At 55.9% G+C, this 13,638-nt stretch overlaps 1 protein-coding gene across 1 annotated transcript; it reads left to right on the plus strand.

Moving 5' to 3' along the window:
* Window positions 1-837: 837 nt before the first annotated feature.
* On the plus strand, window positions 838-8,872 carry SLC38A7 (solute carrier family 38 member 7). The gene is made up of 11 exons (XM_026689004.2): window positions 838-972; window positions 1,376-1,742; window positions 2,528-2,726; window positions 2,967-3,111; window positions 4,622-4,720; window positions 5,139-5,199; window positions 7,187-7,301; window positions 7,418-7,565; window positions 7,643-7,842; window positions 8,306-8,360; window positions 8,447-8,872. The coding sequence occupies exons 2-11, from the start codon at window positions 1,500-1,502 to the stop codon at window positions 8,547-8,549; spliced, it is 1,368 nt and encodes a 455-aa protein (XP_026544789.1). The 5' UTR covers window positions 838-972; window positions 1,376-1,499; the 3' UTR covers window positions 8,550-8,872.
* Window positions 8,873-13,638: the final 4,766 nt, after the last annotated feature.

Here is a 13,638-nt window from a genome sequence, read left to right on the forward strand (position 1 = left end):
CATGAGAATGTTTTTCAGGGTTCCCCTTTCTTGGTCGCTTCGCTTGGGACCCCGCAGCGCAGGGACGGGGTGGGTTGGGGGGATCGGTCGGTAGTGGAGCGATGCCCATCTTGGACCTCCAAGAAAGAAGATACCGGGCTCGGCCGGGCCTTGGCTCCACCAGGGAGGGCTGTGGACCGTCCTGGGCGGCACCTGAGCTGGCTTTTGGGCGGGCTTCGCGGCCCCAAGCGCCTCCACGAAGAGCCCAGGGCCCTGTGCCTGGGACGGGGGCTCCTCCCGCAGCTGCTTTGAAGGGGTCCGGTCGGTGTGCTTCGTGTGCCCGCCTTGCTCTGAAGCCCTCCTGCATCGCCCCCATTTCCCGGATTTGAGCAACCCGAGGGCCCGTAACTGTCCTGTCCCGTCCCGTCCCCCAGCCCCCGGGATGGGGTTTCGCCTACGGGTAGGCTGAGGCAGACCGCGGGGGCTCCTTCCCAAGCGGTGCCTCATCGCAACCGGTCGGAGCTGAAGGGAGGGAAGGGGTCGCAGAGATCATCCAGACCAGGGGTCTCCAACCTTGGCCACTTTAAGGCCTGTGGACTTCAACTCCCAGAATTCCTCAGCCAGCAAAGCTTTAAGACTTGTGGACCAACTCCCGGAGCAAAGCTGGCTGAGGAATTCTGGGAGTTGAAGTCCACAGGCCTTAAAGTGGCCAAGGTTGGAAACCGATTCCAGGCCGCCCCAAGGAGGCGGGGCGGGGCGGGGCCGGCGGAAGAGGCAGGGGAGGGGGCGGCGTCCCGCGCGCGGGGGCGGTCGCGGCTGCGGGAGGGCGAGCTGAGGGGTCGCGCGTGCTCGGGCGGCGGGGACGCGCTTGGCCGGCCCAGGGGCGGGTGTCGGACTTCGCCCGGAGGGGTCTGGAGCCGGATCCCCCGATCCGGGGCTCGTGACCCGCGGCTTGTTCGCGCCTGCCGGCTTCGGCTGCCTCGGGGCTGCGCGGTGAGGGGCGGCGGGGTCGCGTTTCGCGGGGGCGGGAAAAGTCGGGTCGTGGCTCGAAAGAGTCCGGTGATGCCCCTGCCCAGCCGCCGGCTCCGGGCCTGACCCCAGAGCGGCGCAGGCGGGCCTCTTCCCCGGCCGCGAGCGATGCCCGGCTCAGGTGGGGGGGGGGGTGTTCTCTCCCGTCCGGCTGTTTGGCCTGGCGGCCCGACGGGTGTGCTGGGCCCGCAGCGCCCGGACAGGGCATCTCCAGAGCGGTGGGCTCCGTCCAGCCAAGACGCGGCTCTTCCACTGTCCCCGCCTGCTGTTCGGGCCTGGCCGCTGAATGGGGGAGGGGGTGTGTGTCAGGGGCCAGGAGGTCTTGGGGGCCGGAGGGGAGGCTGATGGCGCCCGGCTTTCTCCCCAGAAGGGCTGATCCTGCTGCTGCTGCTGCCACCGCTGCCCTCCTGCAGGGGCCCCGCCTGGCCTGCACCCCAAGGGATGTGCGACTTCGCTGCCCGGGAGAAGCCGGACTCTGCTGCCCGGAGAAGATGACTCAGAGCCACGTGGGCATCAACAGGGACTATGGCAACTGGGAGTGGAGCGCCGCTGATGCGGGCGAGCGGGCCAGGCTGTTGCAGAGCCCCAGCGCGGAGGAGCCCCGGCCGGCCACCACCTCCATGCTGGGTGCCGTCTTCATCGTCGTGAACGCCGCGCTTGGTGCGGGCCTGCTCAACTTCCCAGCAGCCTTCCAGATGGCCGGCGGAGTGGCCGCTGGAATCGCCATGCAGACGGTGAAGGGCCCTCCTCTCCTCGTTGCTGCTGGCCCAGAGCAAACCTTAGGGGCCAGGCTCTTCTCTTCCTTGGGGCCGACGGGTGCACCTCACTAGAGACCTGCTCTTGGGGAGGGGGCTCTCGTTGGGCTGGGACCACCCCTGTCATTGTCAGGCAGACCCTGCAGGCTCCCTGGTGGCCCAGCAACCACTGGCCACTCAGGCTGCCCTCCAGTGACCATGCCTGGGGGGCAGAGCAAACCTCACCTGGGACTCCCAAAGAGCTGGTGGTGCTGGCCCAGGGCCTTCCGCTGCCTTCCCTTGCCAGCCTGAGTGTTCCTGAGGAGCAAGAGGAGGATGGCTCTGTAAGCCAGGCAAAAGCTCCAGGGGGGCAAGTGTTGACTCCCCCCATGGTGTCCCAAAGGGCCTGGCCTGAGCCCCTGCAGGCAGCATCCACTCATTGGCCAGTGATCTTGTCCTGTGGTGTGGGGGTTGCCTGTCCTCCTCCCTTCGTTGCAATAGCAATAACACTTTACAGCCCACTCTAAGCAGATTACCGAGTCAGCAAATTGCACCCAACAATCTGGGTTCTCATTTTACTGACCTCGGGAAGGATGGGACGCTGAGTCAGCCTTGAGCCTGGTGAGATTCAAACCGCCAGCAGTCAGCAAGAATTTAGCCTGCAGTCCTGCATTCTAACCACTGCACCACTATGGCTCTGTGTGTGGGGTGTGTGTGTGTTTTACAAGGGCTGTTTTCCTCCTTCCCACCCAGCTAACGCCTGCCCTTCTCTGCCTCCCTTGCAGGGGCTGCTGCTCTTCATTATTGGTGGGCTGGTCATCCTGGCCTACTGTTCCCAGGCCAGTAACGAACGCACCTACCAGGAAGTGGTATGGGCTGTTTGTGGCCGAGTCCTGGGTGTGCTGTGTGAGGTGGCCATCGTGGTCTACACCTTTGGCACCTGCATCGCCTTCCTCATTATCATCGGGGATCAGCAGGACAAGAGTGAGTGTGGCAGTGGATGCCGTGGGGCGCTCCCCCCCCCCCCCCCCGGTCTCCTCTGAGGCCGGTGACTTCCTCATCAGGCAGCTCTCGTCTTCCATAATTAGAATCCGTCCACGGTTTCTCTAAGGGAGCATGGCCACCCCGGAGCGGGCACTCGGCAGACTCCTCCTGCTGATAAGGACCTCTTAGGTGGACTGGGCCAACTCAGAGGCCAACCTTCTCTCTCTGTGTCTCCGGAAGTCATTCCAGTGCTGGTAAAGAGCTGTGCCACAGAAGGGAGGAGCTGCTGGTTCACGGATCGCAAATGCACAATCAGCCTCACGGCCATTCTCTTCATCCTTCCACTGTCCGTCCCCAAAGAAATTGGCTTCCAGAAATATGCCAGGTACCTGCCAGGTGGGTGGGGGGGCTGCTGCTGCTGCTGCTGCCCATATCCCCCAAAGACGGGTGTTGTGTGTGTTGACACTGGTGGGCTTTTTTCCTGCCCCTTGGCAGCTCTGGTAGGTCCAAGGATTCTGGTTTGCCAGCTGCTGCTGCTGCTGCTGCAGTGCTTGCCTTTGGCTTGGAGGTTGCCTGTCTTCTTCCTGTGTTCACCCCTTTCCCTCCACCCCCGCCGACAAACTTGCTTGCAGTTCTGTTTTATAGGATAAACGCCAATTTGGGGGAGGCTCTTTTAACCCTTAAGAGTCTGGATCCCAGGAGGGAAAATCCTGTGTGTTCATCCTGAATGCCTTCCACAGGCTTGTTTTTCTCCATCCCTTCCACCAACTGGGTTTTTAGAGCACCCTCCCTGTGTTAAATCAAAATCATGTTTTCAATTTATAAATTAAGCCAGTTTGGTCTGGTGGTTAAGGTACTGGGCTAGAAAGGGGGAGACTGGGCTCCAGTCCTGCCTTAGTTGTGAAAACTAGCTGGTGGTTCTCTCTTAGTCAAACTCACCTCCCAGGGGTTGTTATTGTGGGACAAAGATGTGTTGGATACGTCCATCACCTTGAGTTAATTGTAATAAAGGTGGGATACAAGCAAGTAAATAAAAGGTGAGAGAAGTTGCATAAAGAAGCAGTATTATTTTTAAATATATTTTATTAAATGTTAATAAATAATATCAGGTGAGCGTATTAACATAGAGAAAAGAAACAAAAAAGAAAAATATAGGAAATGCAAAAGAGACCTACTGCAATGAACCTAGACAGGTTCTGTCATAAACATTTGCCATCTATCTAGAGTATAGCAGAGTATAATCTGTTGCCACTGAAATAAAATGATAAGATGTCCAAATGTAAATGTAATTCTTGTCTCTGATGTCTCATCAGTTTTAACTTTGTGGGTTTTTTTGTAGTATAGCAGTTAATTCACAACTCTGTTACGTTATCTTGATTTTTCCAGTGTTGGGCAATTATTATTTTGGCTGATAAATAAATAATACTCCCTTTGTTTTTAAGCTCATGATTTAGTCCTGTAAATACATTCAGTAATGCTGGCTGTGGGGAGCATTCAATTCTTGGATTCGTGGTAGCACTTATCTCCCCAAAGATTTTACACCCAGAGAATATAATTTTATTGCATGAACATCACAGATGAAAGACTGGTCCTTTTGTTTTGACAACCTCTTGAACATTTAGAAGAATAATTCTGATATACTTGTGCCAATCTAACAGGAATCGGGTGTCAAGGATGTATAATCTTGCACTGAAGCTGAAGTCAATCAACCCAGTTTTCATAGCCTCTGCCAATGTATCTCCTGCATGGGGTTACCAAGATCCATATCTCAAGCTTTCTTTAAATCATTCTTTAAATCAGCAGGATCTCCTGTTTGACAGTGTTGGTATTGAAATAAAGCATGTATGAAATGTTTCTGGTGGATCCCCACATCCCTAAATTTCGCTCTCTTTCAGCTGCTTGAGTGTGATCGGGACCTGGTACGTCACAATTGTCGTCATTATAAAGTATTTTTGGCCTGATCAGGTGATCTCCCCCGAGATAATCACCACCAGGTACGTGAATGCCGGCTGCATCCAGAGAGGCAGAGACGGCTGAGGGTTGCCACGAAGATAAAGGCACGGCCGCCTCAGGCTTCGTATTGCACAACAAAAGCAGAAGAGAAACCTGGCAGTCTTTTATGCCAATGGTCCTGCCTTGTTGGGGTTGCCCAGATAACCCCCTTCCCTGCTCGGTTAGTGGCAGTAACTGGCACTCCTCTTCCTGGAGCTGCAGCCGCTGTTCTGCCGGGTGGGAGCAACCTCCTGCAAAGGGACAGATTGGCAGCGTTGTTGCGTCCCTGTAGGAGCAGAGGAGAGAACCACGGGCGGGGGGCGGGCACTTGGCTGGGGCATCTCCTGCCCTCCCTTCTGATGAGGCGCTTGCGGGGGGATCCATCCCTCATTAACCCAGCTCTCCTCTTCCTCCCCGCAGCCGCCCTTCTTCCTGGGTGTCTGTTTTCAACGCCATGCCCACCATTTGCTTTGGTTTCCAGGTAAGGTTCAAGCAGCTCTGCTGTCTGCCCTGGGCTGTGCCGAGAGAGGCTTTGCTGAGGGAGCAGTTGGTGCCACCGCAGGGCAGAAACCTTTCCCGTCTAGATGGGGTAGATTCGGCCCTTGCAGTTGCTGAGCGGCCTCCCCAGGCTCTTGCTGGAGGTTTGAAGGAATCCCTCTCTTCGTACGGTCCTTGTTGGGGGGGGGGTGTTTGGGTCTGCTACTCAGGATCCTCAGGCATCCTTTAGCTCCTCTGTATCTTCCCTGGGCATCCAGCCAAGGCTGGCTGAAGTGGGTCCCGGGTTGGTCGGGGCGCACAGATACCTGGGAGTGGCTTTTCAATCCTCCTCCAAATTGGATTGGACTTTTTCCATTCGCAAGATTGCAAATTAGTGGTGTGATGTGTTGGGTATTAACAGCTACAACCCCACTTGTAAAGGTTTCTGGATCAGTGGTTTTCCAAGGGGCCCCGAAGGGAGTGTTGTGGGGAGTCAAAGAGCCATTTGGTGTCAGAGAAAGTTCCTAGCCCAGCAAGGAGAGAAAATGACCGTTCTGATGGACAGACGTCTGTCTGTGGGGGAGGTTTTATGGCTCACGGAGGAAGGGGGGCTCTTCTTGGGTTGAGCCAACCACTTCCTGAGTGGTGATTTAGGGAGGCGGGTGGGTGGAAACCAGTGTGGTTGCATTTGAAACAAAAGGGCAGTTGAAGATCCTGAGGGGGTCCAGGGTGGCCTGCAGGCACCTGCCCTTCTGTGGACTTTCTCTGGGAAGGAAGGAAGGATTCAGAGGGACAGCCTGGGAAAAAAGGCAAAGGCCGCATGCGCCAGATGGAAGAGCTTCTCTCCGGACCAAGAGGGCATTTGCTCCCTCCGGTAGCAGGATCTCAAAATCCTGGCCACACCCAGCACTTTCTGCCCATCCTCAGGGCGAGCGGTGAGAGGATGGACGTTCAGTGGGTGTTAAGTTTCCCCCCTAGCCACCCCCCACCCCCGAGGACCCTTGGTTGGCTTGCATCTCAAACAACAATCCCCCGTTGTACAACTGTCCTCGGAAGGCAGCCCAGGTACCTCTCCCTACAGTGTCCAGCCCCTGTGAAGGAAGCCTGGGGGGTCGGACGGTCAGGGACATGGAAATCAGGCCAAATTAGCTGTGCCGGTCTCGGTCTCGGAGCAATCCAGATGATTGCTGCCTTGCTGGGCATTGTGGAGGCGAGGGAAGAGCTGCTGGGGCAGGTTTCTGCCTGGGAGGCAACGCAAGACGGATCAGCTGCTTGCAGGGAAGCCGGGGGTGCACCTTGGGATTCCTTCTTCCAGGTTGCTTCTACACCTGGAAGGGGGAGCTGCTCTGTATCAAGATCTTGGCAAAGATGTGCCCAGGGCAACGCATGCCAGGTGGGCAGGAGGACACGGCCTGTCTGCCTGAGCTTGCCTAAAACTCGGGGAGGGGCTCCTAGCTCAGCTTTGGGCTTCTAGGGTTTCACTTGGCAGATTTGGAGGAAGTTCTCCAGCGCCTGGAAGAGGCAGCGATGGCATTGGGGGTTTTCAGGCAGACCCGGATGCGTCACACGCTGGCTATGACCACTCCTGTTTTAGCGAAGGGGAAGAAAGTCGAGATACGTCACGTGCCGACAACCTGAGGCCACAAATGTGACACGCCAATTTTTAAGGAGATTAATATATGACAGTGGCAAGTAACAGCTGCCAAGCTAAGTTAAAAAAGGTGATGGCAATTAAAATTATTCTCTGGAATGAACTGCAGGTAGTAACTATGGCATCACTTGGTTAAGGAGGAGGTTTTCCCCAGGAATCTTGGATTCTTATTGTGAACTGAAGTGGACGTCCATCTGCAGTTACCATAATGCCCGCCTGAGTGGGTGAAGGGCTTGGGGACCCCGGTGCAGCAGAGTTTGGGGGGGCGAGGGTTAACCCATTGCCCCAAAGCAGCTTTGCTGCCCCCCCCCCACTGAGCCTTTCCCTCCCCCTTTCGTAGTGCCACGTCAGCAGCGTGCCCATCTTCAACAGCATGAAGTGCCCGCAGGTAAGGACCTGGGGAGTCGTCGTGACGGCAGCCATGGTCATCGCCCTCTTTGTCTACATGGGCACAGGTAGGGAGCGGATCCCGAAACCCAGCCGCTCGTTCCGTCCAGCGGCTTCTGCTTTGGCCGAGGGCCTGGCAGGAGCCGTGCCTGGTGTTGCCCCAGCCTCCCTCTGTCCCTGCCAGGCGTCTGTGGCTTCCTGACCTTCGGTGAGAGTGTGCAGCCGGACGTGCTGCTCTCCTACCCCTCGGACGACATCCCGGTCGCCTTCGCGAGGGCCTTCATCATCCTCTCGGTCCTGACTTCTTACCCGATCCTGCACTTCTGTGGAAGGTGAGCAGGCCGGCTGGGGGGTGTGGGAAGGGAGCGGGGGTGTGTGTGTGCTGACCCTTCCGAGGTCTTCCTCCTAGAGCCGTCCTGGAAGGTCTCTGGCTGCGCTACAAAGGGGAAAGCATGGACGAAGACGCGAGCCGGGAGAGACGCCGACGCCTATTGCAGACCTTCTGCTGGTTCCTCCTCACCCTCCTCCTGGCCTTGTTCATTCCGGACATCGGCAGGGTCATCTCGGTCATTGGGGGGCTGGCCGCCTGCTTCATCTTTGTCTTCCCAGGTAGGGGAAAAAGGTTTCTGGGAAGGTGGGCGGGCGGTGGCTTCTCTGGGTTCTCCACTGCTTGGATGGCCTGCTGGTCCCAGGCTGCAGCCAGGGCTGGCTTTGGGGACCGAAGTGGTGAGGAAGGAGCCAAAGGCTGCCCCCGAAGAGCCGCCTGAGGTTCCCACGAGGCCGGGGAGGGGGAGGAAGAGCCAGCTGAGGGCAGGCAGGGAGGCTCCTGCACTCCAGGGACGGGATGGGAAGCCCTGACCGGCCCCCCAGTTGCTGCGTGACAGTTGGCCGGTTCCGCCCAGGGCCGACCTCTGGAGGGAGGGAGACGCCTGCCTGGCTGAGAAGCTCCCCCTGTGCAGCCGGAGGCCCTGGAGGGAAAGTGCTCCCTCTCCACTCGGGGGCCTCGGGGCCTCGGTGAGACCGTCCCCAGGCAGGCTGCCCAATCCCGCTCTCTCTCTTCTTGCCCTGCCAGGCCTCTGCCTCATCCACACCAAGCTTTCCGAAGTCCAGGGAGCCGGAGGAGTCAGGTAAGAGAGGAGCTCGGCCTTGGACCATCCCCGCCTTGCTCTGCCCCTCGCTGGCTGGCCTGACTGCGTTTGTCTCCTCCCCGCAGCTGGTGGATGGTGGTCGGCTATGGGATATTCATGGTTGTCCTCGGCGCTTTCATCTTCGGACAGACAACGGCCAATGCCATCTCCATGGATCTCAGGAAGTGACCCCCCAACTCTACTTCACTGGATCTGGACAGTCTCCTGGGGACTTTTAAGCAGCCAAATTATTGGACCCTCCGGTTTGGGGGATACCTCGGCATTGACAAAGCACGAGGGTCCTTTTCTTTCTCCGGTCAAATCGCTTCTCTGGTTTCCAGTTGCCCTTGGTGGGAGGGCTGTTGGCTTTACCTGTTGCCCCCCCCCACACACACACAAAAGAAAGAGGCCTGTGGACTTCAGCCGCTGAGGAGGAGGTCTCTTCATTTAGCCGAGGAGATCAGCTGCTCTGTTTGGACCAAGGATGGAATAAAGTGAATGCATTTGATTGTGATTGTTGTGACATCAAATATGTGAAGGAAGGGTCGCTTGCAGGTCAGCATGTGAGAAGAGCATTGAGCAATTTTAGTGGGGAAAAGGATCCGTCTCCACATTAAGCTGCTTTTGCTTTTCGTGTCTGAAACTGAATCTTGTAAAACAAAGCAAACAGAGAGAGAGAGAGAGAGAGAGAGAACCTTGACTAGAAGTGGCACATATTTTTCTGTGCGGAGATTTGGAATTTATTAGGATTCACATGTTTATAACCCTTTTTTTTTTTAACCCCTCTGACTTCCAGTTTCTAACAAGAACGGTGCTGGTTTGGGCAAAACGTTGGGTGTGGCTTGTGGGGCAAGGGAGGGGGGCAGGGTGCTGTGCTTCTCGGCTGAAGCCTGTGACGAGCAGGGGCCGAAGCCACTTGCTCCTCAGTTGCTCACAGATGATCCCACAGGCAAGAAATCGTTTGTTCTGGCAGGAGAGAAAGGGGAACTTGTGGGATCGTGGCTGGGGCAACCTGCCCCAAAGGCAGACCAAGGTGAGTCCACAGAGCATCGGCCAAAGAGTCCACAAGGCACTTGAAAGTTTCTCAAACCAAATAACTCTCCAGGCCAACCTAAATCCGCGCACGAGAGCTCACGAGGCAAGAAAAGTCCAGAGTTTCCAAGGCACAATTCAATTCCAAACATGGTGCCAGTCCAGAGTGAGGCAGGAATCATGACGACCAGAAAACACACAGCTAGGAAAAAAACATTCCCAGCGATACCGCCATAAATAGTAATCTTCTGGTGCAGCCCGAGGAGAGGAGAGGCTTTCTCTCGAGTAGAGGTAGTCCTTTATCACCACGATTGAGCCCAAAATTTATGTTGTTAAGTGAGACATTTATTAAGTGAATTTTGCCCCGTTTTATGACCTTGCCACCGTTAAGTGATTCATTGCAGTTGTTAAGTTAGTAACCCAGTCGTTAAATGAATCTGGCTTCCCCGTTGCTTGTCAGAAGATTGTACAAGGGGATCACAGGACTCTATGACTGATAAATATGAGTCACGTCTGAATTTTGATCATATGACTGGGGATGCTGCAACGGTCATAAGTGTGAAAAACTCACGTCACTTTCAAGTGCCATTGTAACTTTGAATGGTCGCTAAATGAACTGTTGTAAGGCGAGGAGTGCCTGTAGTCAGGCTGACCTGCTGCCTCTTCTCTGCCCTCTGTGTCCTTGGATCAGGTGCAGAAGTCGGCTCCTCCTCTTCGCTGGTGTCTGCAAGCTTCTCCCAGCTGGAGCCTCAGCCAAATGGCCGTTCAGAGCAAGCAATCAACTCTGTTCCCACAAGCTGACATCTGAAGAGCCACCTGGGGGATCGTCCAAGGGAGTCCTCACACGCCTGATGAAATTTGGACCCCTCTGAAATGCAAGGATGGTCCCAACCCAATCCAGGAAAACAACCTGGTTATTTGTACAACAGGCACAGGGAGGCCTCTCAGGATCGAGCCAACAAGTCCCTCTTTCCAACTGCTGGCCATCATACATAATATTTATTAAAGGAGTTTCCCCCCCCCCAAAAAAGAGAAATGAATCGGGATAGGATGTGAGAAAGGTAGGTGGCTGTACAGTTTGCTCAGCTACTTTGCCCCCAAAATGGACCACAGAAACCAGGCCACGTTTTTGAAATGTCTAGGTGCAGTTTAGGATCCAAAGCCGAGGCTTGGAAGGGATCCAGTCCAAACGCGGCTCAGAGCTTCTGCCACCCTCAGTTCAAAGACCGCCAGGGAAGCTGCTGCTGCGGCAAGATTTGCCTCGATGTGCAGCTGAACTTGGAGCCCCTTGTTTTGTCTCCTGTCTCCTCGTAGCTGGAGTTCTCCCCTGCTCTGGATGACTTCGGTTCAGGTAGGTGAAGGTGCCCATCATGTACTCCGCCACACTTGCTTTTCCAGGCTGAACGCCAGCTCAGGCAGCCTCAGGTGTGGAAACCTCTTCACAGAAGCATCACGGATCTGCTGTTAGACCCCCTGCAATCTGCCTACTGAGCAAATAGATCGGCAGATGATGCTGTCAATATGGCTCTGCACTACATCCTACAACACCTTGAATCTCCAAATACCTATGCAAGGGTCCTCTTTGTAGACTTCAGCTCGGCATTCAATACCATCATTCCAGATATTCTTCTAACTAAACTAAATCAGCTAGCTGTGCCTGACCACACTTGTAAATGGATCATAAGCTTTCTAACAGACAGCTAACAGCAGGTGAAGCTGGGCAAGATCACATCAGACACCTGTACAATTAGCACAGGGGCCACCCAGGGCTGTGTGGTGTCTCCACCTCTCTAAATACCAGTGACTGCATCTCAAATGATCCCTCTGTTAAAGTACTGAAGTTTGCAGATGATATAACAGTGGTTGGTCTCATTCAAGACAACAATTAATCTGCATACAGACAGGAGGTTGAGCAACAAGCCTTGTGGTGCGACTGGAACAGTCTGGAACTGAACACATTCAAAACTAGAAATGGTGGTAGTTTTTAGGAGAAACTCTCCTATACTAACACCCCTTACAACACTACACCACACAGTATCAACAGTGGAGACCTTCGAGTTTCCAGGTTCTATCATATCTCAAGACTTAAAATGGACACCTAACATCAAAAATGTCCTGTGGTGCAGAGTGTGGGGCGCTGTTCCAGGAGCCCCAAGAATGGCCTCCATAGGACCAGTTGCTCTGCGAGCTGCAATTGGCTGCGAATTTGCTTCCATGTGCAACTGAAGGTGCTGGTGCTCACCTTTCAAGCCCTCCATGGCCTGGTTACTTGGGGACCCGGCTCACCCCTCTGGCCGTGTCAGCTATCTGGAGGGGGGGAAGGGAATAGGCAGAAATCCCTTCATCCTTTCCTTCTCTTGGGCTAATTTTGGAATTGCAAATCAGTGAGAGAGAATCAGCCTGCAGTGCTCACGACTTCAGAGACCCAATGAAAGACCCGGCTGTCCTCCACAGAAGGGACCCCATGCAGTTCTGGGCCTGGGTTGATCTCTCTCCCCCCAAGACCCTCGGCCCCTCTCCTGCTCCCTCCCCTCTTGTCCTCCCCTGCACTTCCCCCCTCCCCCGCCTGCAACAAAGGGTCTGCAGCGTAATTTGTGGTGTTTTCTTAGGCAGCAAAAGTCAGCCAGGTCCCCTCATCCAAAATACCGAGGAGGAGCAAAGTCTCCGGCACGTATCCTGGCCCCCAGGGCCTCGTCGGGGCCGGAACCTTCGGCCACTGGGCAGCACGGGCGCCTCCCGGGAAGGGCGAGGGGGGCGGCGGCAATTGAGGGACTGTGGGACCGAGCGAAGGGCAAGGAGGAGCCGGGCTGCCCAAGGCAGGGGGCCCGTTGCAAGAAGACTCCCCCGGCTTACCTGGCTGGCTTTTCCGCAGCGCTCTGGCCGCCCATCCAGGGGCTGCCCTGAGCGCTCCAGCCGCGCTGCCAGCCGAGCCGTTGTGGCCGCTGCGCGAGACCCGCTGACTCGCCTCCCGCTGCGGCGCCTCTTCCGCCGTCGGGCTGCGCTTCGCCCGCTCCTTCCCCGACGCTGCGGCCTTTCGCTCTCCGGCGCTCCCTGCCTGGAAGCCGCCGCTCCCTCCCGCCGCGCTCCCTCGGCCCCGCCCCCCCCACCTCCCTGCCCCACGACTGGACACCTGCACGCCCACCTGACACGCTCGGCCCTTCCGGGGCCCCGTTAATTGGTTGGGCACAGCGGCGGGACTCAAAAACGGTTACTGCCGGGTCTGTGGGCGTGGCCATGTGACTGGGTGGGCGTGGCTTTCTTTCTTTTTTTGCAGCCCCGCCCATTTTTGGGAGCGTCCTAGCCTCAGAAGAGCCTCTGGGGGGCGTTTTTGCTCCCCTAAGGCTCTTCTGGGGCTCTGGAAGGCAAAAAATTGAAGGGGGGGCCTGAGCTCCTCCCCCCATTTTTTGCCTTCCTGGGCCTCAGCAAGGGGAATCCCGGCGCAGCTGATCGAATCTACAGCTGATTGTCAGGAGGGAAAAAAAGAAAGAAATACTTTAGGCGAATGTCAGGCAGGCGGGCGGGGTGAGCGAGCATCGGGCGGGGGCGACCCGGTGAGGGGCGTGGCCAGCCAGAACTTACTACCGGTTTGGCGACCCACACCAAATTCTTGCTACCGGTTCGCCCGATCCAGTGCAAACCGGCTGAATACCACCACTGGTTGGGAACCCAGAAAACACCATTGTAGCCATTTCTCCTCCAGTCATAAAGCAAATGCCATGGTCATTAAGCAAGTCCCTTGTTTGTCATGTGGTGGTTGTTGCAGGAATCTGGAAGTGAACTCTTGTTTCCAGCAAAAAGTGGTGCTAATCTCTGTGTTGTGACCAGGGGAAGCTGCAAACAGCTGTAACTGTGGGCTGGTTGTGCAGGGCCGAAAGTGCAGTCCTGTGACTACGAGGGGGGGCGCAGCGCTCAGAACTTTGAATCTGGGTCATAGGTATCTCTGGGCTCCGTCGTACCTTTGAATGGCCACTAAGTGACCAGTCATAAGTTGAGGACTATCTTTAAAGAATTCCTGTTGTGTTTACGACACCCGGACAGCTTCCTCCAGATACCTAGGTACACCCTGTTCTTTATAAACATAGACATCCATTTAGGACAACGGAGCTCAATACTGCTGAGCAAGACCATTGTGGAATGAGCCATGGCCCACTTTCATGCCCCGTTTGCTGGGGTCGTTCAGTGAGTCAGAAGTTGTGAAGCGAACAGTGTGGTTGTTAAGCAAATGTGGCTTCCTCCCTTGATTTTT

The sequence above is a fragment of the Notechis scutatus genome, chromosome 9 (genome assembly GCF_049901735.1).
Source record: "Notechis scutatus isolate UNSWTSFEM ecotype Mainland chromosome 9, rNotScu1.2, whole genome shotgun sequence".
Taxonomy (NCBI): domain Eukaryota; kingdom Metazoa; phylum Chordata; class Lepidosauria; order Squamata; family Elapidae; genus Notechis; species Notechis scutatus.

Excerpts from the sequence above, each read along its gene's own strand:
- SLC38A7 (XM_026689004.2), top strand. The coding sequence starts at position 1,500 with ATGACTCAGAGCCACGTGGGCATCAACAGGGACTATGGCAACTGGGAG. Across the intron at positions 7,843-8,305 it reads CTTCATCTTTGTCTTCCCAG|GCCTCTGCCTCATCCACACC; the intron begins GTAGGGGAAAAA and ends TTGCCCTGCCAG. Across the intron at positions 8,361-8,446 it reads CAGGGAGCCGGAGGAGTCAG|CTGGTGGATGGTGGTCGGCT; the intron begins GTAAGAGAGGAG and ends TCCTCCCCGCAG.